Genomic DNA, 25771 nt, shown 5'->3' on the forward strand with positions numbered 1-25771 from the left:
AAGAAAGGTTGTTTTTGTGTGTTTGTTTGTTGTTGTTGTTTTAAAATATGATTGTTGCTCAGACATCTGGCAAGAGCCATCAACCTCTTAATCAGGAACAGCGATTGGCCAGAAAAAAAAATGAGTTCTCAACATTTGGGTTCTCTCTGTGTGTGACCTGATCATCTCCCCTTCTACTCTGCTCACAATAAATCTTCTTTATTTTGCACTGAAGAAAAAGGGGCACCTGAAAGAAAATTTTTCCTGCATGCCAATAAGTACCACGTTATATGATACTCATGTGCACCCATGCATAGAGAAATGCAGACATTCACTCAGAAAATCACTTTACCTCAAAACAAGTGTGCAAACACACATACACATACCAGCAAGAGGCCATTCACTCAGACAATGACTCACCCATTCTCCCAAGACACGTTAAGGGACAGCTGGATGCCTTTGTGTGGAAAATGTAAACCCCAAATGCTCATTGTCCACTCTTTCAATGACTTTCACATAATAACTTCACATAATGTTTTAATTAAATAAGTTACAGTTTAGTTATTGGAAATCAAATAAACAATCCTATATACCAGGGGTCCTCAACCCCTGGTCCACGGCCTGGCACCAGTCCATGCGCTTTCTAGGACTGGGCCACAGAGATGGATCTTTGCCCCCCTGTTGGGTGTGTCATGCTCGTGGCGTGTCACGCTTGTGGGGAGGTATCATGCTTATGGGGGTGTCGCATGTGCGTGAGCATGACACGACTCCCGCAAGCATGAGGTTGTCCCCTTCCTCCGCACACAGAGCCTGCCCCCTCAACCAGTCCAAGGTTCCAAAAAGGTTGGGGACCACTGCTATATATATTCACCTTAGCCTCTATAGGCAGGGTTGTCTCTGAGATGACTCAGAGACTCAGGAGGAGGAGGAAGTAGCCTTCAGGAAGAAGTAATCAAATGGCTTTCATGTATTATTTTCCTTTCTACTGCTTAAAAACATTTTATTAACTATTCACATTTATTAAAGATTAAAGTCTAACACCTGGTAGTCTGGCTTTAGCCATCTACAACCTTCCTCCTCAATATCTTAAGAAGATACTACAGTGGGGTCTCTACTTAAGAACTTAATCCGTATTGGAAGGTGGTTCTCAAGTGGAAAAGTTCTTATGTAGAATCTGTATTTCCCATAGGATTGCACTGAAAACCATTTAATCCGTATCTGCTCTTTTCCGTCCATAGAAACTAATGGGAAGCTGCTATTCCGCCTTCTACCACTAGAGGGGGATTTTTTCTTTTTTTCCCCTTAGGTCAGGCAACAGTGTTAAAAGCACTTCTGACGAAGCTAATTTTGAAGCAATGGACTGAAAACCAATTAATCCATTCTGGCTGGTTTTTTTATGTAGAGGTGCGTTCGTACATTGAAGCATTAGTTCCCATAGGAACTAATGCAAAGCTGGTTAATACATACTCTACCACTAGGGGGAGAACTTTTTTTTAACCTAAGATGACCTAAGGTTAAAAAAAGAGCAGGAAAGTTTTTTTTCCTGTTCTTATCTGGATTTTTGTTCTCAAGTAGAAGCAAAATTTAGCAAATGGAGCTGTTCTTAAGTGGAATTGTTCTTAAGTAGGGACGTTCTTAAGTAGAGACCCCACTGTACATTGACTACATCACCGTAACTTAGAGCTCTGCCTGCTTCTTGGATTTTATGTAACTATGGCTGCAAATCCTGTTGCTTAGCCCAGTGGTTCTTAACCTTTGTTACTCGGATGCTTTTGAACTGCAACTCCCAGAAACCCCAGCCAGCACAGTTGGTGGTGAAGGCTTCTGGGAGTTGCAGTCCAAAACTCCTGAGTAACCCAAGGTTAAGAACCAGTGGCTTAGCCTAGTAAATCAAAATTAGAGTAGGCGTATTTGAATCACTGGAACTTATAAAGGAGTTGACTCTCCAAATCCCCACTGATTGAATGGGTCTACTCTAGCTGTGATTTACAATAGCAACCAATAAGATTTCAGCCAGTCTTTATAGGCTAAATGAAGAAAAATTTGAAGCTAAATTAGTATCTTTTATCTCACTACATGAATTTGTTTCTAATATGACAAACTCTAAGATAAAACTTTGGCAAAGTTCTCAGAAGGTGAGGGATGGGCTATCAGCAAGCATCTCCACTGCTAAACAAAACAAAATAAATAAGACCGATCAGCTGAGAATGTGAATGCTCATTCCTAGCAGTATGTTGTACAGGAAGGAAGGGAGGAGGAAGGGGAGAATGAAGGGGAGAGATGGGGGGGGGAGAGGGGAATGACCGTACCTACTACGGGCTTCATATCTTCACCAACATATAGCCCCTAATACATTCATACCACCACCCTGAAGGAACATGGCTTTGAAAAGAAAAAAATTATTGTTTTAGCCTTTTTGAAATTAGTTAAATCTATTAATTTCATCAGGACTTAGATATTGCTAACGTAATTCAGATCCAACCCATTCAGCTGTGGGACCCAAAGAACAATCAGAGGGGCTATAATGCTTAAATAATAGTATAAAAATTCAGAGTAAACACTGAAGACAGATGCAATGTAAATAACAAATGTGAGACCTAACCCACTCCTGATCTTTAAGTTAATGGTGTCAAAACAAATACTGCCACAAAACATTGCTTATTGATTAAATCAAACAGCTATAAAACTGCATGCACTCAATAGCACTCATTTAAAGGTTTCTGCACTAGATGCAGCAATAAAATAAAATAAAATAGCATTTCTGCACTAACTTCTTTTGGACACACACACACACACACATCTCTCTCTCTCTCTCTCTCTCTCTCCCTCTCTCTCTCAAATATAGGAAAATGCAAACTTCTCTTGCAAAATTATTCACTATGGTGCTGCTGAAATGGAAGTCTAAAAAGTTTAATCAGGCCAGATAAAATACCCAAATGGTCTGCATTACATTTCCCTAGTTTGTAATTACATTGCCGAGGAAGTTCCACTTTCTTCTTTTTCATTATCAGATACCCACCCCGTTCATTCCATTCTGTCCTTATTATTAGAACCTGAGGGTAAAATGGGAACTTTGGGAGCAATGGTGCTCACATACTCTCACTGTCTCAAATGCTTTGGAACCATTCAGAGTTTTTTTCAGCCATCAAATAAGGCACAAAAGACAACTTATCAACTGCTGACAATTTATTAAAATCAGTACTACATCACAGGATTATCACATTGAACCATTTTATTGAAGCATTTGACTGAGAGATAGATTTATGTTGCCAGATGTTTATTTTGTTTCTCGGTGGTAAAAATCCTGTTCCTTAGTATAGTTGATCGCAGTAGAGTGGGCCCATTGAATCAATAGAGATTTGATGAGTTACCTCTTTGGTAAGTCCCATTAATTCAAATGCGCCCACTCTAACTGTGACTTTAGCACAATAAACTGCAGTTAGAGTAGGCTTATTTGAATCAGTGGGACTTACAGAGGATTAGACTTACTAAATTCCAATAATGTTCACCCTTAAAGTAAAGTGTTTATCTCTCTGGTACATCTAGATCTACAGATGTACCAAAGAGAGAAACATGTCTACCACAGAAAGAAACCCATCTGCTTTTGTTCTTACACTCCCTTCAATGAATAGCCACTGTGTGGGTGATCACGAAACAAAGGAAGGCTAATTGCCTTAGAGAAAGAACAAAGGAGTCGACAACGGATCTCCGAGCCAGCGGAGCCTACAGGCAACGCCCTCAGAGATCTTTTATTTACTTAGCATGATTTACATAGTATGTTGTGAGAGAGACAGATAGGATACTAGTTACCTAATCGTAATCAGGATTGGCTGAAATAACCCTTTGATTTTATGCTCTATCTCTAAGCAAAAGGGCAGAATAAGGGGTTACTCCACCTGCTGGCAGCTGCCGCTTCCTGCCAGGAGTGTATGCACGTCACTGGAACAGAATGCAGCTACAACCTTCAAACAGAAGTTTCCCACACCCCTGCACAACACTGCAGCCTCTAAAGTGATTTAAGTTAAACAATCTGACACATCCCCACCTTACTTTGTCAGGCCCTAATTTTCTTAAAGTATTTTGGTAGCTGTTTATCAGTTCATTATTCTATTTAATGCTGAACAGGACTGAACTACAAATCTCCCACTGTAAATACTAAATGGTGTACAATTTTCATTGAAAGTAAAAAGATGATCTTGTTTGTTTATTTATTCAATTTCTATACTTCCCATCTGGCTACAAGGCCACTCTGAGCGGTTCACAGCATGATAAAACAACAAAAATAAATTCACAACACTATAACAGTACAACAATTTAGTTGATTGATATGCTGAATTTTATTTTTGTATTGTTATTATGTTGTGAATTTATTTAGATCTATAGATGTGTTTCCGCCTAAGAAACTAAAACGACAACATGAAAACAATTAATTAATAAATGACATAACTTAAGCGCTGACAGCACCTCTGAGCTTTGACAATGTAATGTCCGGGAAGACCTGTCTAAACAGCCAAGTTTTCAAAGATCTCTTGAAAATTCTGAGTGAAGGGACCAGGCATATTTTGGGCAAGAGATAATTTCACAGGTGGGGAGCAACTGCTGAAAAGACCCAATTTCTGGTCTTCTCTTTCTGAGCCTCTCTCGGGGCCAACGCTCTTAACTGCCTGGCCTAGGAAGATCGAGTAGGTTGGGCAGATCTCACCGGAAGGAGGTGTTCTGCCACATATCAAGGACTGGTCTCTTGAACAGCAAGGTCTGGCTAAATCCAGGGAGTGGAGAGAGCAACAAACTAGCTATCTTTAAGAGTCCTAACTGAGCTGTTGTGAATTCTAAGGAGTCACAAAGCCCATGTGTCTGTACTTGCAAAGTACTGGGCAAAAGTGTTCTTTTAAGGTCAGACTTGTTCAAGGCGCTTACGCTATGCACTGCTGAGGTCTTGGGACTTGCCTCAGCACAAAGGTGGTAGGTAAGCAGCCTGTCGAACTCTCTGACTGAGTGCTAAGCGCTCCTTAGGGAGGCTTGGGGCACCACACTAGATATATTTGTAAAAAGAAAAAATAATGAAGATTACAAAAACTTGCATCTTTCCAGAAGGGTATACAACGCCTTTGGCATCTAGACTAGAAACTAAAATGTTTTTCTTTTTTGTCACAGTTTGCATTGCAATTTTACTGAAATACCAGAGTTCCTTCAAAGTAACGTTTAAAAACTTGCTTATGTGCCTTTTGGGTTATAGCACTGCATGCACCCCTAAGATGTTCTCAGAGTTAAGAGGCTCCTGAGGCCCATTATGACTATGCCCTTCAAGTTAACTGCAGTAATTACTTTTTTTTTTAAATGGTGTGTTTAGAAAATGCAGGTTCACTTTAATGTTGAAACAGTCTGTATTCCTTTATTTTTTTAAAAAGGCGTAGATGTGCACACATATACATGGCACAGACTATGAAACTAACTTTGCACTCCTTGAAAGCAATACTAACTAGAGTAGTCATTTAATACTCCATTGGATGTACCTACAAGTGTACCATGGTGCTAGAATTCCTTTATCAGCTTGCACCACAGGAGCTATGAAATCCTAATACACCACCTTCAAGCAGCCATTTTGTGTTTGTTGCTCAAAAGGGAGGACATCCCTTGGGCTATTTTTAAAGCTTCATTTTCAACAAAAAAGCAAGCTTTATGTTAAGGCCATCAAAGAAAGCAAACTTTTAAAGTGCTACAAACTATTGGCTTGGGTTTCATGGCACCTGAGGGAGAAATACAATGTCCTGTATTTTCTCTGATGTGTTTGTGACATTACTCAAGTTCCACAGCAGATTGGTTTCTATCGTGTCATCTCAAATGAAGGCTGTGGTGCCTTTACATTCTGCCTGTGAACCTCTTTAAGCCACAGACTGCCAGTTATATTATGATGTATTGTACACTTAGGAGGCACATTAATATCCTGTCATGTCAGAATGACAGCAATGAAATTCTGTTTGGGATTCAATGGACAAAAAAAAAAGCTATCCAGCATTTTTCAATCCACAAAATGTTCAAGCTACCTTCTAGCATGTGATTTTTAAAATAGTCAATTATTTTCAAACATCTTACAAAATCTTGCAGTTTTTGATCAGCAGAAAGCACTGCTACAGAAATCACTGTGTATTCTATATGTACCCCCAAAAATCCACACACAAACACAACTGAGAGGAGGCTTCAGTTTTCAAATACCGGAAGGACTAAATCTCTGAATAAAAGTCCGTACATTTTTGGACAGTGTATACTTGAGTACGAGATATTTGTATCAAAAAATTCAGAACACTGTGCTATAAAGCATCTTTTATATGTTTTAAACACCAGAAAGAATTATAGATAAATGTAAAACAATGGAACACTAACACAGATTACCTAGAAGTCTGGTATAGAAGTCTCCATGAACCAAATTAAGAACAGCTTATGTATATTTTGACCAAATTAGCTGAGGTGGTCAATTAAAAAGATTCCCCAAGATGATTTATTAGATGATTTTATGTATTCGGTGTATCAACCTGTGGAAATGAGGTTGTGACAGAAGTTCCATATAGCATTCAGCACGAAACAACAATCTGTTTCCCCACTGGTTCCAAGCCCCCATGGATGCTGGAAAATGTGGAAAGTCTCAACATTGCATGGTCTCTGGCTTCCTCTAGTGTCCATTTTTGGTAAATACACCCTGGAAACATATATAAATTGGTATTTCTAGGGTTTTTCATTTAATATTTTCAGGCAGCGGATAAGTGAATCAGCAGACAGAGATCCTTTAGATAGGGGTGGTCGTACTACTTCATGATATCAGGATGGCAAGCTGCTGTAGACCACATAAGATCACTGGAGGTCCCTATGCCATTTGGATGTGAGGGTCACTCCAAATGGCATAGCAACCCTAGTTAGCCCACTCCAGTCCGCTCCTAATGCCATGTGTAGACAAGCTCCCAGTTTAAAGGAGGCAGGTCAGCCCCTCCTTTCCTTCTGAACCTGGAGCAATTTGGGCACTCAACAATTTATTTATTTGTCTGTTTGTTTGTTTTATACCCCACCTATCTGGTCATTGCGACCACTCTAGGCGGCTTACAACATAAAATACATAACAGTAGAGTAGTGGGACAAGATAGCGCTGCGGGTTAAACTGCAAAGCCTCTGGGCCACAAGGTCGAAATATCAGCAGTTCAAATCCATGTGATGGAGTGAGCTCCCGTCGCTTGTCCCAGCTCCTGCCAACCTAGCAGTTCTAAAGCATGTACAAATGAGAGTAGATAAACAGGCAGCACCACGGTGGGAAGGTAACAGCATTCTGTGTCTAGTCACCCTGGCCACGTGACCACGGAAACTGTCTTCGGATGAATGCTGGCTCTACAGCTTGGAAACGTGGATGAGCACTGCCCCCTAGAGTCAGACACAACTGGACATTTGTCAAGGGGAACCTTTACCTTACTTCTACTTCTGATACTCTCCTTAAGCTCTAAATTGCCCCAACTCTAATTTCTTTTGAACAGAAGGGGTACATTTTCCTCTGTGATTTCCTCTTATGTCATTATTTTCATTTCTTAAATGGCAAAACAGTAGTCATCAAAGAATAGAGTTGAATAACTGTCTTCCCATTTTACCTTTATTTACACCCAATCTTTTCAAAGCACAATTTCTATTTCATGTTAATTTAAATACAGTTGCTGCTAATTAAATAAATAAAATTGTGCTATATCCTTCAAATCACAAATTTGTTCGGTGCATAATATGACCTATGCTTTTTGATTAAATACAATTACTGGAAGATATGCTGGGAAACATTATTAGATAATTCATAAATGTTTCCTGGTAAACAAGCAATAAACTGTTTTGTCATTTTTGAAAACAATGAAAGGAACTTACAGTCAACCTTTTGTAATTTCAACTTGGTTTTCTTCCAAGATTGGGTTGGGGTTGGGGATAATGTTCAGCTACATGTTTATCTTTCTGCTATTTATTATAAGTTGATAAACATTTATTTGTCCAATTAGTATACAATAATTGAGACTATTAATTAATTTTACCAAGAATCCACTTCATGAGACTACCTATGTCAAGCATTGTCTTAGAAGAGCTGATTTGTTGTAACATGGAAGGAAATGCCTCATTTCAAGTGGTGTCTGCTATGCTATTAAATACAGAACCTAAAACTAAGTAATATTTTTCCAGTGTATGTAAATACAGGTAAGCGGATCACAGTAGAAGTTTTGCTATGCAACGTTGATGCGCAGTGGAAGAGACTATGTAGCAAGACAAAGAACATCAATCTAATTATCCAGGCTATAGGAATACAGTATAGTGGATCATTCCCTCTCTCCCCTCATCTGTCAAACACTGTGGGCAGATGTGTCATCAGACTTATCAAACCTCATCTAGACATTTCTAACCGTGGGAGTAAACTATGGAGCCTTACTGATTACCCTACACCCATGGACAGCAACTTTCTCGGGAAGAGAGCCTCCTTCAGCTATAGAGGCTTTCCATGTCATTCAGAACCTTGGAAAACTAGCTTTCTGAAACATGCAGAATGCTTCAATGCATAGCAACTTTTCCACATGATGAATGTAACAGGAGTGTATCTCCCTCTTCTTGACAATTTATTTTTCACTGTTTAACTTCCCCTACCTATCTATTCTAGGATATTAAAGGGCCAAAAGAGATATGCTGAATTGAATTAAACATGTTTCATACCCAAATAATGCTGCTGATGCTATGTACATCAAAACCAAGGTGCCCTAGCCTAAAGATAGCGCCAATTCACATGCCATAATATTTTGAACACCTGGTCCAAAGCAAGCTAAGGTTCAACTAAATGTTCTCTCTCCAGCAAATCTTGCTGAACAATATGTACAAAATACAAGAAATGGAGGGTTCTCAATCACTTCTCAATCGAATGTGAAATATATACTGAATAGGCAATGGAAAGAACACTTGCTAAATTCCTTGTCTGAGTTGATTCAGGTTGTCTCAACATATTGAAACATTTTGCCATGGAATTTTAAAGACGCACAAGATTTCTTGCCTCCAGCTCAGAGTGAGACAAACAGTTTTTTCTCAAGGTCTTTGTAATTTCAGCACAATGTCTCTGGTGTCTATGAGAAGCAAAGCATACACACATAGCAGTCACAGAAATTCTGGCTGATTGTTGAGAACAATGCAAATAACCCATCCAGTGCCTCAAACTACTACACAAACAGTAGAACCATTGCTTTGAGCAGTCCATACAGCTGTGTCAATTGTGTGATTTTGTACAAAAATAGGGGGGGGGGGATATTTTTTAAAATCATTCTTGCCAATGAAGAGTTCCAGGAAATTTACTATCATCCTTGGTGATAAGGAGATGAATGTTGCTTTTTCTTGCCCTCACTGGCAGAGATGAGAATAGCAAGTATCTGTATCCCTGATGCTAAACTACCAATTTAATCAATTTTTATAAGGGGTAGGGCCCTTCAAGATAAACTGATGTGCTTTTCATATCAGAGCTCATATATTATGCTTGAAGTACCAAGATTCATTACTTCGACACTGAATAAGCATTTTAAATTATGTGAAATGTAAATACTGCAATAAATAACGTTTTCATTTTAAAGCTTTTCCTCCCTTTATACCAGATTGCATTTTCCCTTCTATATTACATTCATAATCTTACTGTATATTCATTTTTAATGCCCATTGGGAAATCAAGGGGCTGTGGATTGTATATGATGACTTTTCATAAAATAAAATGAACTAACCTTCACAGGTATAGATTGCCTGAACAGGCCTTCCGTGGTTCTGTTATGTTTGGCTAGAATAATGTAATGAATATGTCTCTGTAGGTTAAAAAAAAACTAGCACCCAAACACCAGCAGATTGGGGAACAAAAAGGTTACTTACCTGTACCCATAGTTCTTCGAGTAGTCCTCTGTGAATTCACACATATGGGTCTTCTCTGCACCTGCACTGACAATCTCTGAATATTCTAGAGCTAAAAGTAACAATTTTATGGTATGATCTCCCATGAGGCACATGCTCTTCCCACCTATCATTCCCCTCAGTTCCTAGAATAAGTCTGCCGGGCGAAGGTATAGAATTATTAAGGCACCGTGACGGACAGAGGGGAGGATGGGTGGGTAGTGTGAATTCACAGAGGACCTCTCGAAGAACTATGGTTACAGGCAAGTAACCTTCTTTTCTTCATCGTGGCCTCTGTGAATGAACATATATGGGCGACTAGCAAGCTGCACTTACAGGCAGGTGGGACGTCACGGTAGGAAGCTAAAACAGTGCTCTGACATCTAGACGGTAGTGCTTAACAAAGGTTGATGGGGTGGACCAGGTTGCAGCGCGGCAGATATCTGGAATGTTCGTTCCACGTTGGATGGCAATTGAAGTAGAAAGTGCTCTAGTAGAGTGAGCCTTGAGCAGGTCAGTTGGTGGTTTTCCTGACAGTTGGTAAGCAAGGGATATAGCCTGCACTATCCATCTGGAGATAGACTGAGAAGATGCTGGGCTTCCCTTGTTATGGCCATGGAAACAGATGAATAGTCTGTTGGTGGTCCAGAAATCCTTAGTTCTGTTCATATAGAATGCTAAGGAACGTTGAACATCGATTTTGTGCAGCATGTGTTCTAGAGGAGATGATGGAGATTTGAAGAAGGGTAGAATGATTGGTTCATTTCTATGGAAATCACTAACAATCTTTGGGAGGAAAGAAACATCAAAGTACAGAGTTACTTTGTCAGGATGAAATTGGATGAAGGGAGGGAATGATCTAAGAGCAGCGAGCTCACTGGCTCTCTTAGCTGAAGTGACAGCTACCAAAAATGCTGTCTTCAAGGTAAGTAGTTTCAGGTCAGATGTAGCCATGGGTTCGAATGGAGGGCGCATAAGTGCATTAAGAACGATTTACAGTGACCATTGAGGGGGTAATACATTGAGGTGGGAGGCGGGTGTTGTTAAGTCCCTTGAGAAACTTTTTAACAGCTGGATGAGAAGAGTCTTGCAGAGGAGGAATCATCAGGTTGGTGTGCAACAATCGCTGCAATGTAAACTCTGAGCATTGGGAGAGATAAGCCCAAGTTGAAGAGATGAAGAAGGTAAGTGAATAAAGTTTTGATGGAGACAGGTACGGCAGGCAAGTTGTTTTCTTTCGTGTATTTAAGGAAGGATTTCCACTTGTTTTCGTTCAGGAGTCTGGTGGACTGCTTTCGAGCTTGATCTAGGGATGATTGAAGGTCGAGAGTATCCTCCAAGTTGTCAAGTGAAGGGATGAGAGGTCTGGGTGGTACACCATCCTTCCGTTCAACATCAGGAGATCGGGGAGGAGAGGGAGTCGAAATGTGTCTGTTGCAATCAATTGGAGGTAAGGGAACCATGGTTGTCTCGGCCACCAGGGGGCTATCAAGACTGCATTGGAATGGGAATGGTGGATTCAAATCACAGTTCGTTGTATCAGCGGAATTGGAGGGAAGAGATAAAGAAGCCCCCTCAACCAGTTGACCATGAAAGCATCTCCGATGGAACTGGCATCGGCTCCAGCTCGAGTACAGTAAATCTTGCATTTAGCGTTCAATCTCGAGGCAAAGACATCGACAGTGATGTCGATGTCGAAGGGGTACCTGAGGTTTAATTTGTCATCATAGAAGGTGGAACACTTTCACATTGAGATGGGGATTCGTGTCGGGACCGTTTTGCTAGGGCCGTTTGGGAGAAACCATAATATGCTTCCATTTGAAATTAGTTGGTGACGGGGAAAATTTTTTCCATGCCAAGTTGTTGGAAGTCAAACTGCTGGTAAACCAGGAAGAATAGGAATTGACAACATTGGCCAAATTGAGACATTGGAGTCGGTGGCTCAATATGTTTCCTCTTCTCCTTTCGTTTCTTCGGAGACTGAGGAGGAGTTTCAAGCTCAAACGGTTCGGTGTCAAAGGCCCGCCCTGATGTTGGGCTCGAATGGGCAGTGGCTGGACTGGCCAGTGGAGGGAGAGAAGCTACCAGCCATGACTGGAGCTTGTGCCTAGGGAATACAGTGGTGCCTCGCTTAACGAGCGCCCCGCTGAGCGATTAAATCGCTTAACAAGGGGTTCTGGGCCATCGCTGGAGCATTTGCTCAGCGATGGCCCCATGGCGTTTTTTCGCTTTGCGATATTCGCTAAGCAATTCGCTTAGCGAATATTGCATAACGAAGCGGGGGAGAACAGCTGATCGGCGGTTCCAAAATGGCCGCTGGAAGGTCCACGCTGCATTTTCGCACCCTGCCCTCACTTACCGAGGGCGCGAAAATGGCGGCGCTATGGAGGAACATCGCTTAACGGTGAGTTTTAAAGCCATAGGAACACATTGAACAAAGTTCAATGCGTTTCTATGGCTTTTTAAATTCCGTTTAGCGATGTTTCGCTATAGCGAAGGTTAATCCGGAACGGATTAACCTCGCTATGCAAGGCACCACTTTATACACCTCACCCCGTTCCACTACAGATCCTGGAGCCTCCATAGAAGATTCTTCCAGTATCGGAGAGGGTGGGCGCTCTCTGGGTGGATCCAGGCGAACAGATTTAACTTTTTTAGACTTCTTGCTAACAGGTTTTTCTTTCTTTTTTAATGTTGCTCATGCTCCTTCGGGGCGTTAGGCTTAGAAGCCCTAGATCAGTGGCTCTTAACCTTGGGTTACTCAGGTGTTTTTGGACTGCAACTCCCAGAAGCCTTCACCACCAGCCATGCTGGCTGGGGTTTCTGGGAGTTGCAGTTCAAAAACACCTGAGTAACCCAAGGTTAAGAACCGCTGCCCTAGATGTATCAGAGCCTTCCTTGAAACGGGGCGAAGAATGCCCCGGGGCGGCAGATGAGGTTTGCCTCAACAGAGCTGCTTCTGAATGCGCAGCCTCACTGGGAGCAACGGTAGCAGGGTTCATGACTGCTTCCCAAAGGTGAGATCTTAATCTTTGGAGCCTGTGTTTCAGTGCAGGTTTGGTAAAATTTTTACAAGCCTCGCAGGACTGGGTTTGATGTTCCTCACCCAAACAGTTTAAGCACTTGTGGCCGTTGGTAGATGGTATTTTACTGTTGCAGCCAACACAGAGCTTATAAGCCGCACGCTTTGAAAAGAGCTGAAGAGGCCATAAAGGGCGGGAAGGAAGGAAAAAGACGGTTGAAAGTCCCAGGGAGGAGAAAGGGGGGGGGAGTCTTGAGAACTTTAATGTTTACAATGAAATGTATACTGGTTGTTGTGGGTTTTTTGGGCACTTTGGCCGTGTTCTGAAGGTTTTGCCAGTCTCTGTGACCGGCATCTTCAGAGGACAGCACTCTGTGGACTACTCTTGTTCAATCATTAGACCAAATAGAGACTGCAGCCAAGAAATCAGAAGAAGACTGAGAGCTGGAAAGTCAGCAATGAAGGAATTAGATAAGATCATCAAATGTAAGGATGTGTCCCTGGAGTCCATGGTCAAGATTATCAATACTCTTGTATTCCCAATCACTATGTACAAGTGCTAAAGTTGAACATTGAAAAAGGCTGACAGGGAAAAATGATTTGTTTGAAATATGGTGCTAGAGGGGAGGTGTGTGCATACGCTGGAGTGCCAGAAATATAGGTAAGTTGGTCGTAGATCAAATCAAGTCTGAATGTTCTTTAGAGCACAGGCCCCCAACTTTTTTCACCCCATGAACTGGCTGGGGAAGATGGGGCACCCCCCATGCTCATGCATGAATGAGCACAAGCATGCATGCGCAAACAGCGGTGTGGTGCTTGTGTGGGCACGCTCGCTTGTGTGTATATGCAAATGGCAGTGCAGCGCTTGCACAGGGGCGTGCACACGTGTGAATCAGCTATGTGGGGGTGAGTGCGTGGGGGATGGGTGGGGCGGGAGGTCTGTCTCCACTGCCCAGTCCGGCTCAGGCCATGGACCGGCACTATGCCGTGGACCGGAGGTTGGGGACCTCTGCTCTAGAGGCAAGAATTATGAAATTGAGGCCCTCCTACTTTGAGCACATCATGAGAAATCAGGATTCTCTGCAAAAGAAAATAATGTTGGAAAAGGCTGAAGGCAGCAGGAAAAGAGGAAGACCAAAAACAAGATAGACTGACTTGTTAAAGGAAGCCATAGGCTTGAGTTTACAAGAACTGAGCAGGGCTGCTGAGGGTAGGACATTTTTGAGATATCTGATTCATAGGATCACCTATGATCCTATGATCTTATGTGCCATCTTATGTGCCACCTATGATCTTATGTGCCATCAAGGCGTAGGTAACCTGATGGCACATAAGAACAACAAACATTTGGATACAGAAACGTTTAAGTTGGGTAAGCAAAGGGTGTCCCTGGATGCTGGACTGCAACTTCACACACTCACTAATGACTATACTGGCCAAGGCCACGTTTTGCCCACTACTCCATTATGTTTGAGTATGTTATGAGTACAGTATGTTATGTTTGCAACAATATATATATGCTTCACTCTTCCTCAGATGGGCCATTATCAGTCATAAAGAATAATTCTACAGAATAGCAAAAGTATACTACCTCAAGTAGTTGTCTGAATCCATCTATACTTTCAGTTATCTACCATCTAGAGTAGGAAGAATGTCCAAATATTGGTGTATAAAAAACTACTGCTCATAAAATAAAGCTAAAAAAAGAACTGCTGATTGACTAACGTTTTCAAAGATGACTAATAAGTCATTATTAAATGAAGTGCCTCCCTATTTGAAAGACATTTTTCTACAAATTAAACAGCTGTGGGATAATATTTCATAAAGTACATTTAATTATTCTAGGTCAATAAGCTTCAGGCAAGGAAGGTTTTTGTATGTTGAATTCTCACACTCTCCAAATCTGTGTTAAAAGCAGTACTGTCTAACTAGACTCACAATTAAGTGTCTTAAAATCATTCTCCTCTTAAGAACCCTTTTTTCATACATGAATGAATACATGCTCTCACACAGGTATAACTGTAAACTGGTTTTGTTTGTTTTTTACTTTGAATATAGACCAAAGTAGGATTCTCATTTTGCTGTTCCACATTTATAAATATCAGATATGTTTAGGGCAGCAGATTCATAAGTAACAAGAATGGCAAGACATTAATGAGTTTGGCCAGATGCTGCTTAGAACTCATATGATGGGTGAAGTTCACCAGCAAACCCTGTTTCATGATCCTTGCTCCTGGATGGGGAAGTCATTTTTGCACTCCCAAGACCAGCATGGACCTTTAATTGGCCTTTTTTCCTGACAGCAGAAAAACTGTATACACAGGAAGCACCAAGCATCTTTAAGACACTTGCTTTTCTTCAGCTCCTCTGTTGAGGTTTAGAGTGCTTCGAGGTGGAAGGAGGTAAGCATCTTCTCTCTTAATATCCTATTCAATTGGTTTCCTTATAGTCCAGATCTCTGAACAAAAGAACATTTAACTGCTGGCTATTTTGCTCATGTATGCACACACATGAAATATTAAGGGGTGGACCTACCATCTTTAAAGCAATAAGCTTTCAAAATTATCAAATGGATTTTGATACACAGGAGCTGACATCCATGCACTGTCCACTTCCTCCTCCAGACCCATCTTCCAAAGACTAGTGCCTCTGCTTTACTAGATTTAATGTAAAGTTACTCTTTCATAGAGCAGCTTTTCACAATAGTAAATGTTTTATACTGAGTTTCTTCCAGCAGTCCATGAAGACTAGCAAGAGCCTGGACTCCTACATACAGAAATGCAGAAACCTTCTAGTTCCTAACTGACTGTGAAAAAGAGCTTGATAATCACAACTCTCCGATCAACAAATGATCTAAACATTCTAGGGGGAAAATGAGCCAATGACTATTCTTGTTCAAAAGCTCTTAGGAGAGTGCTAAGGCCGATCATTCACATAAATCTGGTAAAATAATATAGACCAAAAAAATATTGAAATTTCTATTTATATCTGAAGTTAAAGATGTATTCCAAAGACATCATCTATCAATATCATCCACAGTGCCATCAGTTTCTGAGGCGCTGCTCTTCTTCTGAAGTCTTTTCACTTTAGTAGAACCAACAAGCTAATGAGTATCAACATCAAAGTCTTTTCTGTGACACCTCTGACACTTTGGAACTCTTCTTGCCAACAAGATGCATATACCGTATTTTTCGCTCCATAAGACGCACCTTTCCATAAGACGCACCAATTTTTTAGGAGAAGAAAAGAGGATAATATAATCTGTTTTCTTCACTCCATAAGACGCACAGACTTTCCTCCCCCCTGTTTTGTGGGGGAAAAAGTGCGTCTTATGGTGCGAAAAATACGGTAGGCATCTGCCTGTATAGGAGACTTTACAGGAGAACTGCAAGGTCTTTCTTATTCTATTCACTATCTAATGGTTTTAAAGGATGTCATTATAATTATATCACACTTGGCTTTTCCAAAGGTCTACACAACTTGTTACAGTTAACTGCAGCACATCTTGGTTCCGCATAACCAGGCATGTAACCAATATGTGCCTTGGCCCTTCATGAATTAGCCACAATTAGCTGAAGCAAGCTACACAAACTTTATGGGGACATCAACTGGTTTCTGGCCATGATATTTAAAAAGATAGTAGAGATGTTTAAATAAAAGTATAGTCAATCAATAAAAACTTCCAAATGTTTCTTCATTAATATATGAATGAGTGCAGTGTTTTAGCACAATTAAGTTTAAAGCTTCTGACTACCAATACTACTGTTTTAGCCAAAACATGTACTGGACTTAGAAACAGTATATAAAGTAGGACCCCTTATCCACGGGATCAGTATCTACTGAATCACTTATCTATGGTCTGAAAATATTATAAATATTAAAAGAAAAAAATGCAGGAAAAAATATTTTCACATGTATTACCATAACTGGACACTAGAGGAAGTGAGCGCCTGCACTATGAGTACTTGTTAGTGAAGAACACATACCAAGGTATCTGGCAGAACTCTAGGGCCAGCTCTAGTAATGCATGTGAAAGATATTTTCACATGTATTACCTTCTCGTATCACATGTATTACCTTCTCAAATATTTGCACATGTTTATTTATTTATTTATTTATTTAACTTATATGCCGCCCACTCTACCCAAAGATCTCTGAGTGGCTTCCAACAATTAAAATACAATTAAAATACAATAAAATATAAAACGATTAAAATACAATTAAAATACATACTCTAAAAAATTGCCATCAGGACCGACAGTTGATGTTATTTCAATTAAAAGCCTTCTGGAACAGGAAGGTTTTGACCTGGCGCCGAAATGTCATCAGCATTGGCGCCAGACGAATCTCAGTGGGAGGAGCATTCCATAGTCTGGGGGCAGCTGCCGAAAATGCCCTTTATCTAAAAGCCGCCCCTCTTACCTCCTTGAGGGACGGCTCTTTCAAAAGGGCCCCCTGGCTAGATCTTAACTGCTGGGTAGGCTCATATGGAAGGAGGCGGTCCTTCAGGTATCCAGGGCCCAAGCTGTTTAGGGCTTTATATGTCAAAACAAGCAATACATACATACATACATACATACATACATACATACATACATACATACATACATACATACATACATACATACATACATACATACATACATACATACATACATACATACATAAGTTTGTGTATATAGATATCCCATATATTTCCCAAATTTATATACATGGGATATGAAACTATTGTATAGTTTCAAGTAATACAATTCGGAGTAACATTACTATAACGTATTTTATATATTTACTCACCTGCACATTTTGTCCTCGTTTTAAGAGCTGGCCCAGGAGATCCAGTACCACCTTCACCCGGTCTGGTAAGCAACACGCTAATTTCATATTCTGTGTCCGGATCAAGGTGTCCAATTTTATAGCTTGTGGAGTCCACTGGTTGTTTATCATACCAATTCCCACTTGACGTGCGATATTCTACTTCTCTCACAATGATAGGTCCATCCCCATTGATAGAATTGGCATTCAACTGTATCCATAAATAGGTTGCACCAACTGATGACAGCTGAGGTGGTGCAATTGGAACAGGTGGCTCTAAAACAAAAAATAATGTTCTTTTAAAAAATAAACAAACAAATCTACATTCAATCACTCACTCACTCTCAGTCTCTCTCTCTCTCTCTCTCTCTATCTATCTATCTATCTATCTATCTATCTATCATCTGTCTGTCTGTCTATATCTATACAGTTGTACCCCGCTTAACAATTGTCCCGCATCACGGCGAATCAGCTTTACGACAATGTTTTTGCGATCGCAAAATGATGGTCTAAATGGGGGAATATCACTTAGCAATGATCGGTTCCCTGCTTTGGGAACCGATTTTCGCTTTACGACAATCAAAAACAGCTGATCATCGGGTTTTCAAAATGGCCGCCGGGTGCTTAAAATGGTTCTCTGCTGTGCTTAGGGACGGATTCCTCGCTATACAGGCACCAAAAATGGCCACCATATGGAGGATCTTTGCTGGACGGTGAGTTTTTAGCCCATTGGAATGCACTGAACGGTTTTCAATGCGTTTCAATGTTTTTTTTAATTTCGCTTTACAATGTTTTTGCTTAACAGCAATTTTCCTGGAACGGATTATTGTTGGTAAGCGAGGCACCACTCTATCTATCTATCTATCTATCTATCTATCTATCTATCTATCTATCTATCTATCTATCTATCTATCTATCTATCTATCTATCTATCTATCTATCTATCTATCTATCTATCTATCTATCTATCTATCTATCTATCTATCTATCTATCTATCTATCTCTCTCTGTCTGTCTGTCTGTCTGTCTGTCTGTCTGTCTGTCTATTGATCGATCAATAGATATAGATACAGATATAGATATATAAACATATACTGTAAACTGTAGGACCATACTCTCAGCAGGATCAGTACCCGCAGTTCCACTTATGTGCTGCCTGAAAATATAAATGAATAAAACACAGATATACACTTTTCCAAGGTGTATTATCAGAACTGGTCACTAGAGGGAACCAGAGACTATGCTACATATAGGGTTTCTATACCTACATTTTCCGGCATCCGCAGGGGGCTTGGAGCTGATCCCCTGTGGATACTGCAGGCCTACTGTACACAGCTTTAGCTTCCCTCCAGAAAGTAATTTTCATGACATGGTGTGACAAGTACAATCTGTTGTTCCTTTCAGGTTATACAGTAAGTATGAAACAATAGCAGGATCACTATGTAAGTTTAGTCTACATTTAACAGCAGATAACAGTGTCTTCCTCTCATGTTGCACTGCCCCTTGCATACTGTCATTTGTTTTATGAAGGTTATTTAACAATGTCTACCTTTTTTTCCTTTTTCCCCAGTACACTGTTGTGGTAAAGATGGCTCTTTCCTAAACCTTAGTGTGAGGTACAATGCCTAATACTACAAAGCAAAGTGTGCTGCACATATACTGTCTGACAGCACTTAAATCACTCTCTGGGCAGTTTACAATTTGATTATGCAGGCTATGCACTTCCCTCCCAGAAAGCTGGGCATTCAATTTATTAAACTTGGAAAGATAGAAGGCTGAATAAACCTTGAGCTGGTTACCTAAGACAATCAGAATCAAATTCAGATCATGAGCAGAATCTCTGCACTACTCCAGCTTAACTACTGCACCATAAGGCTCTCTTACAAGACAACTTACTATGTGAAGCTAATTCCCTAGCATTCAAATCCTGGCTGCCAACTTTGATTGTACTTATCCAGGCAGTTACTCTCTCTAGAATACCAAAATTTTGCACTCATATCTTTCTTTTGCTACACGATTTCTGTCAAGGGGGCAGCCCAATCTGACATGACGTCCTTCCTCTCAGTGAAGATAAAATACAGACTATTGCAGATAACAATAAGATAGCATTTGTAAGACAGAAAACAAAGCAAGTAGAGGGAAATATCTGAGATATAAGACTGCACTTGATTTTTGGGCCAACGTTTCGTGACATGAAGTTCTGTGACACTGGACTTCAAATTACACTTGAGCGAGCAGCAGTCTTAATGTGGTACCACCTCCTCTCTTTTGGCTCTCCATAAGCGCCTACTTCTCATAAGCCAACAGGTGGTATACATTCAGGAAAGCAACATACTAGGATCCTATCTCACAGACTCACAAAATCTTAGAGCTGAAAAAGATTTCATGGTCATAAAGTCCACAAACCCACACCCACCAAAGCAGGAAATCCACAGCAAAGTATCTGTGAGACAACCATCCAACTTCTGTTTAAAAGTCTCCAGTGAAAGAGAGACTTCCCCCTTTGGATGCAGTTGATTTGTTCTTAGTGTCAGGAACTTCTTAATGTTTAATCAATATGCCCTTCCTTGTAACGGGAACCCATTAATCCAGGCCCTACCCTTTGGAGCAATATAAAACCAAACATTTAAAGAAGACTATCCTATCTCCTATCAGTCTTCTCTTTTCTAGGCTAAATATATTCAACATTCTCAACCATTCCATAGTTCTTGACTTCCAGTTTTTTTTACTCTCCTGGTCACACTCCTCTAGGCATGTGCCAGCTTTTCAAATTCCTTCTTAAACTGTGGTGCCCAGAAGTACACAGTATTCCTGGAAAGGTCTGACAATTCCAGAATGAAGTTCTCCAGTCTGGCGCAGTTCTTCAGAATGTTGAGGTCATCTTGAATTATGAAGTCTTGCGATCCATTCCCTGCCCTTCAGTTTAGTGCACCCATTCACTGAGAACTTTCAAAGACAAGCGACAGAGACTTCAAAATTACATCTGCAAGTTCTTTTTGTACTCTTGGATGCAAATCACCTAGCCCTGCAGATGTGAACAAATTTAAAATAGCTATCTGTTTGTCTACCACCTATATACTCATCCTGAGTAGCAGGCCCCTCGCTGCCTTCTTTATTCTACTTGCACTATGCTGAGGACTGTTTTCTTTTAGTAAGAAGACCGAGGCAAAACAGATGTCCTGCAGTTCATTATTTTGTATACTACATAACAAACTGACACCTTGGTACATATTTCTGCAATGCTCCTAATTTTTTTAAAAAATTAAACAAGGGAAGATCTATAGATACAGATATAAGCAATCCAGTCAATAATTCTTGTGATACACATTATTATATAATATTCAATACAGCATTTAAATTTATTACTGTATCTTAGTAATGTTTGAAAACAGAGAATGCCTTATGCATATACCTCTTTTTTCTATTTCTTATACCTGCTTAAGCCTGGAGCTACAGTTAAATGAAGGCACTTAGACAGTAAATGTCACAGTGCAAATGATACAGAAAATGAACCGCTACTGGTATGAAAGAAAGCGACATTACTTATCTCCACGTTAATGAGCTACTGTCAGTGACTCCCATGGGATAAAAATGACAAATCTGGCAGCAACTCCTACAAAAGTTTTTATTAATTACTACTGCTCCTTGCAGATTCAGATTGCTACATTAAAGATCTCACACAAACCATTTAGGATCAACAAACATGCTAATATCAATATGTGCCACTAAACCAGTTTAACCATTTCAGCATTTACTGTAATGGCAAATACAGTTACTCCACTGTCTGTGTGCCAGTGCTTTATGCAGAATTTACGCAGTTAAAATACCTGTGGCTTAACTCAAACTGATTTAGCTTCATTTTAAATTACCAGACTGTTTCTGAAAAACAAACACTAAAAAATGGGAACTTGGATAGAAGAACATCCTGAGGCATTTATGTACCCATGCTGAAACAACAGTCAATTATGTTGGGATGCCAAAAGCTGGTAAGCACTGCTGAACTGCCATTCAAAATTCAGACTCAAAATTGAGGTGACAAAGGTCAGTGGTTACACCAATTCATTTAAAGTCATACAAGTATTTTAAAGAGACTTTATCTTAATAGTTTTTCAACCCTAAGGGTATTTTCTCATCCTCCATGTTTGAAGTAGTAAACAGAAAACCCAGTCATTACTGCATACTCCATCCAATAGCTTGCCTTGTTGTAGAACTAGTCTAGCTTAAGGCTGAGCTTGAAAAGTATGAAGCTAAGCATAAGGAAATCCTGTGTGCCTCACAAGTGAATCAGAGCCGAAAGATTAAAAAATGTTATTGCTGACATTCATTAATGTCTCGTTTCTACTTCCAGATTAAATGAAGTTGCTGTCTCAGGTGCCAATTTTTAAATGTCACGAAATAATCAACAATTGCATGTGTGTGCACGTGTGTGTGTGCGCGCGTGAATTGGGCATTGGGGCCAGCACTTGCCATCCTCCATAAACAATCTTTTTTACAGAATCCTTGCATACTGTGATATCCAAACACACCCAATGTGAAGACTACTTGAAATTATCAAACATGTTATTCACATATAGCATCTCACTTTCCAGCTCTATTTCTGTCATATGGTCAGAATCATATTGCTGCAATGATAGTATGGATTTATATGAACAATGTACTGAACAGCACTAAAGGTAAAGCCACTCCCCTCCCCATACACATAGTATAAAAATCAGCCCTAAACTGCAGTGCAAACAAAGAAAGAAAACCAAGTATTAAAAATTCATCACCTCGAAGACCAACAGCTAAAATATGTGTATCTGCAAACTATACATTACATCCTTCAGTCAATGGAAAAAATATCTGAAACAAAAATATTCCTTAAGCAAAATGCATATATAAATACACACTTACAAAAATGTGTGTGAATTTCTATGGGAATCTTTCAGCTCTGTAGTTCTAAGATAGTAAGGGAAAAGCAACATAATGCAACATAATACAAAGAGAGCATGGAAAACGAATGTACCGTATTTTTCGCACCATAAGACGCACTTTTTTCCCAAAAAACAGGGGGTGGAAAGTCTGTGCGTCTTATGGAGTGAAGAAAACAGATTATATTTTCCTGTTTTCTTCTCCTAAAAAATTGGTGCGTCTTATGGAAAGGTGTGTCTTATGGAGCGAAAAATACGGGTAAGTGGGATTTAGAGAAATGCAAAAAAAAACCCCAATATCAGTTTTTCACACCTCTAAAAACATCCAAAATACAATTACATAACAACTGTCATACCCTTATAGCTACAGAAATTAGAAAAAAAATATTCCAAGGGCCAGTCATCAACCAAGAAAAGTTGGGCTGCCTTAAGTGTTCTCTGCATTTTTTTCCTTTTAACTAGAATCCTCATGGTTCACTGATATGCTTCAAATTTGCAAAGCAAGGCTGCAAATCAAATATTTCCTAAGACTTGAGGTACAATTAATCTGTGCTAAGTGGCCTTGAATATGCATTCCTGATTATGTTCGTAAGAACTACCAGCATCTTTGTAGGTGACTGCCAAAAGGGAAAAGCTATTTTGGGGTCTTTATACATGACTTAACTTGTTCATTTTTAAATTTCCTGTTTTATAATGGAAAAGTGCTCAGTTCAGTAAATCATCCAAAACCTTAGGGATAAACATACACTATTAATCTGAAGGAATGAATGCTCTGAATCCATGAGGTGTAATAAATCATTGTTGATCTTGGGAAGAGAGACATGAATTCAAATTCCTACTAACAAAGCTTAGTGGGTGGCTGTGTATTACAGTCACAAGTAATTACATCTCACATTAATCTACCAGACACAGTTGTAAAGATGGAATATGCCATCCCCATGTACCTATTATATCTCTGAACCTCCTAGAGGAAAGGAATGGTATTTATGTAGCAACAACTAAATAAAATTAATTACTAAATAAAAGCCAATAGAAGATACAGTGGTGCCTCGTATAACGAGTGCCCCGTTTAACGACGAATTCGCATAGCGATGGCAAAAATGCCATCGCTTTTGCGATCGTATAACGAAGGTGCCTATGGGGAAAAATCGCTTTGCGATGTTTTCCCTGTAGGCACCATTTTCCCCCAGCTGAGCCTCCAAAGGAGCGCTCCCGCCACTCAGCTGGGGGAAAATGCCTGCGGTGGCCTTCGAAGGACCCTTCCGAAGGGTCCTTTTGAGGCCACCACGGGGGGGAGGGTGGGGGGATCCGATGCCTGTCAGGCATCCTGGGCTCGGATCCCACCCGCCACCGGTTACCTTGGGCGGTTACCGGCGGCGGGTGGGATACAAGCCCGGGATGCCTGAAAGGCATCCAGATCCCCCCGCTCTCCCACTCTCCCCCCACCGCCTTGGATCAGACCCGCGGGGACTAGCCCTGCCATGGCTGGACTCCCAAGAGTCCAGCCATGCCCGGGGTAGCCCCCGCGGGTCGGATCCAAGCCGGATCCAAGCCGCGGGGGGAAGGTGGGGAGACCCAATGCCTGTCAGGCATCCTGGGCTGGGCAGCGCGGGGCGGCAGGGACAGGGTGGAGGGGTCCCGAAGGTCTCCAGGCTTTTGCCTGGAAGCCTTCGGGATTCCCCCTCCTCCCTGTCCCCTTAGCTGGCAGCCACCCCTCGCTGCTTTCCCCAGCCTGGATCGGGCTCCTGGGAGTCCGATCTCGGCTAGAGAAGGCAGCGCGGGGCGGCGGGGACAGGGGGGAGGGGTCCCGAAGCCTTCGGGATTCCCACTCCTCCCTGTCCCCTTAGCTGGCAGCCACCCCTCGCTGCTTTCCCCAGCCTGGATCGGGCTCCTGGGAGTCCGATCTTGGCTAGGGAAGGCAGCGCGGGGCGGCGGGGACAGGGGGGAGGGGTCCCAAAGCCTTCGGGATTCCCCCTCCTCCCTGTCCCCTTAGCTGGCAGCCACCCCTCGCTGCTTTTCCCAGCCTGGATCGGGCTCCTGGGAGTCCGATCTCGGCTAGGAAAGGCAGCGCGGGGCGGCGGGGACAGGGGGGAGGGGTCCCGAAGCCTTCGGGATTCCCACTCCTCCCTGTCCCCTTAGCTGGCAGCCACCCCTCGCTGCTTTCCCCAGCCTGGATCGGGCTCCTGGGAGTCCGATCTTGGCTAGGGAAGGCAGCGCGGGGCGGCGGGGACAGGGGGGAGGGGTCCCAAAGCCTTCGGGATTCCCCCTCCTCCCTGTCCCCTTAGCTGGCAGCCACCCCTCGCTGCTTTTCCCAGCCTGGATCGGGCTCCTGGGAGTCCGATCTCGGCTAGGAAAGGCAGCGCGGGGCGGCGGGGACAGGGTGGAGGGGTCCTGAAGGCTTCCAGGCTTTTGCCTGGAAGCCTTCGGGATCCCCCACCCACCCTGTCCCTGGCAGTTTTTAGTCCATTGGAACGCATTAACCAGGTTTTAATGCGTTTCAATGGGCTTTTTAATTTCGCTTTACGATGTTTCCATATAGCGATGTTAATCCTGGAACGGATTAACGTCGCTATACGGGGCACCACTGTATTAGTAATAGATAATTTGATAGGGTTTTTTTTACTAGATGTCAGATATAAACAAAGATTCCCAGAAAGGAAGAGAGAAGAACTCTCAAGTACACTGTACTGATTGATTTTTGTCAAACCGTGGGTGTGACCAGAAAGGCATTTGTCCTGCAGCTTAGCCTGGGTTGGGGATGGATCAATTCACTCATTTCCCCTATCACCACATGATGCACATGCCATTGCAAACCAACCTACCCCTAATTGATGCCTTCTTGCATCTTTCTGGGTCCTGGTCAGGGGTTACTGTTTTTTCAGCTGTTTTGGTTTGGTTCCAGTGTGTATGATCAGTTGGATCAAGCCAGTTGGATTAAGCTGTCCCTTTCCTTAAGCTATATAATGATCTTGAAAAATACAAAGCTTCTTTTCCCTTCCCCTGTAGAGGGAGGAAAGGAATTCTCCATTTCTTTTCAATAGTTGCTAATGCATCAGCAATGCTTTGAGGGTTTTTTAAAAAAGCTCTTTCAAAGTACCGAATATGTATTGTGTCAGTTAAGGTAAAGGTA

The 25771-nt window shown here is 41.4% G+C and overlaps 1 protein-coding gene across 17 annotated transcripts in view; it reads right to left on the reverse strand.

Annotated features, from left to right (window-relative positions):
- Positions 1–25771, reverse strand: part of PTPRM (protein tyrosine phosphatase receptor type M) — a 607519-nt gene that overhangs the window by 318251 nt on the left and 263497 nt on the right. For all 17 annotated transcript variants that reach the window (XM_072999591.2, XM_020793481.3, XM_072999598.2 and 14 more), the window contains exon 7: positions 17714–18007. In XM_072999591.2, the coding sequence (XP_072855692.1) occupies positions 17714–18007 (294 nt within the window). The remainder of the gene's footprint in view (positions 1–17713; positions 18008–25771) is intronic.

Source organism: Pogona vitticeps, chromosome 4, assembly GCF_051106095.1.
Source record: "Pogona vitticeps strain Pit_001003342236 chromosome 4, PviZW2.1, whole genome shotgun sequence".
Classification (NCBI taxonomy): domain Eukaryota; kingdom Metazoa; phylum Chordata; class Lepidosauria; order Squamata; family Agamidae; genus Pogona; species Pogona vitticeps.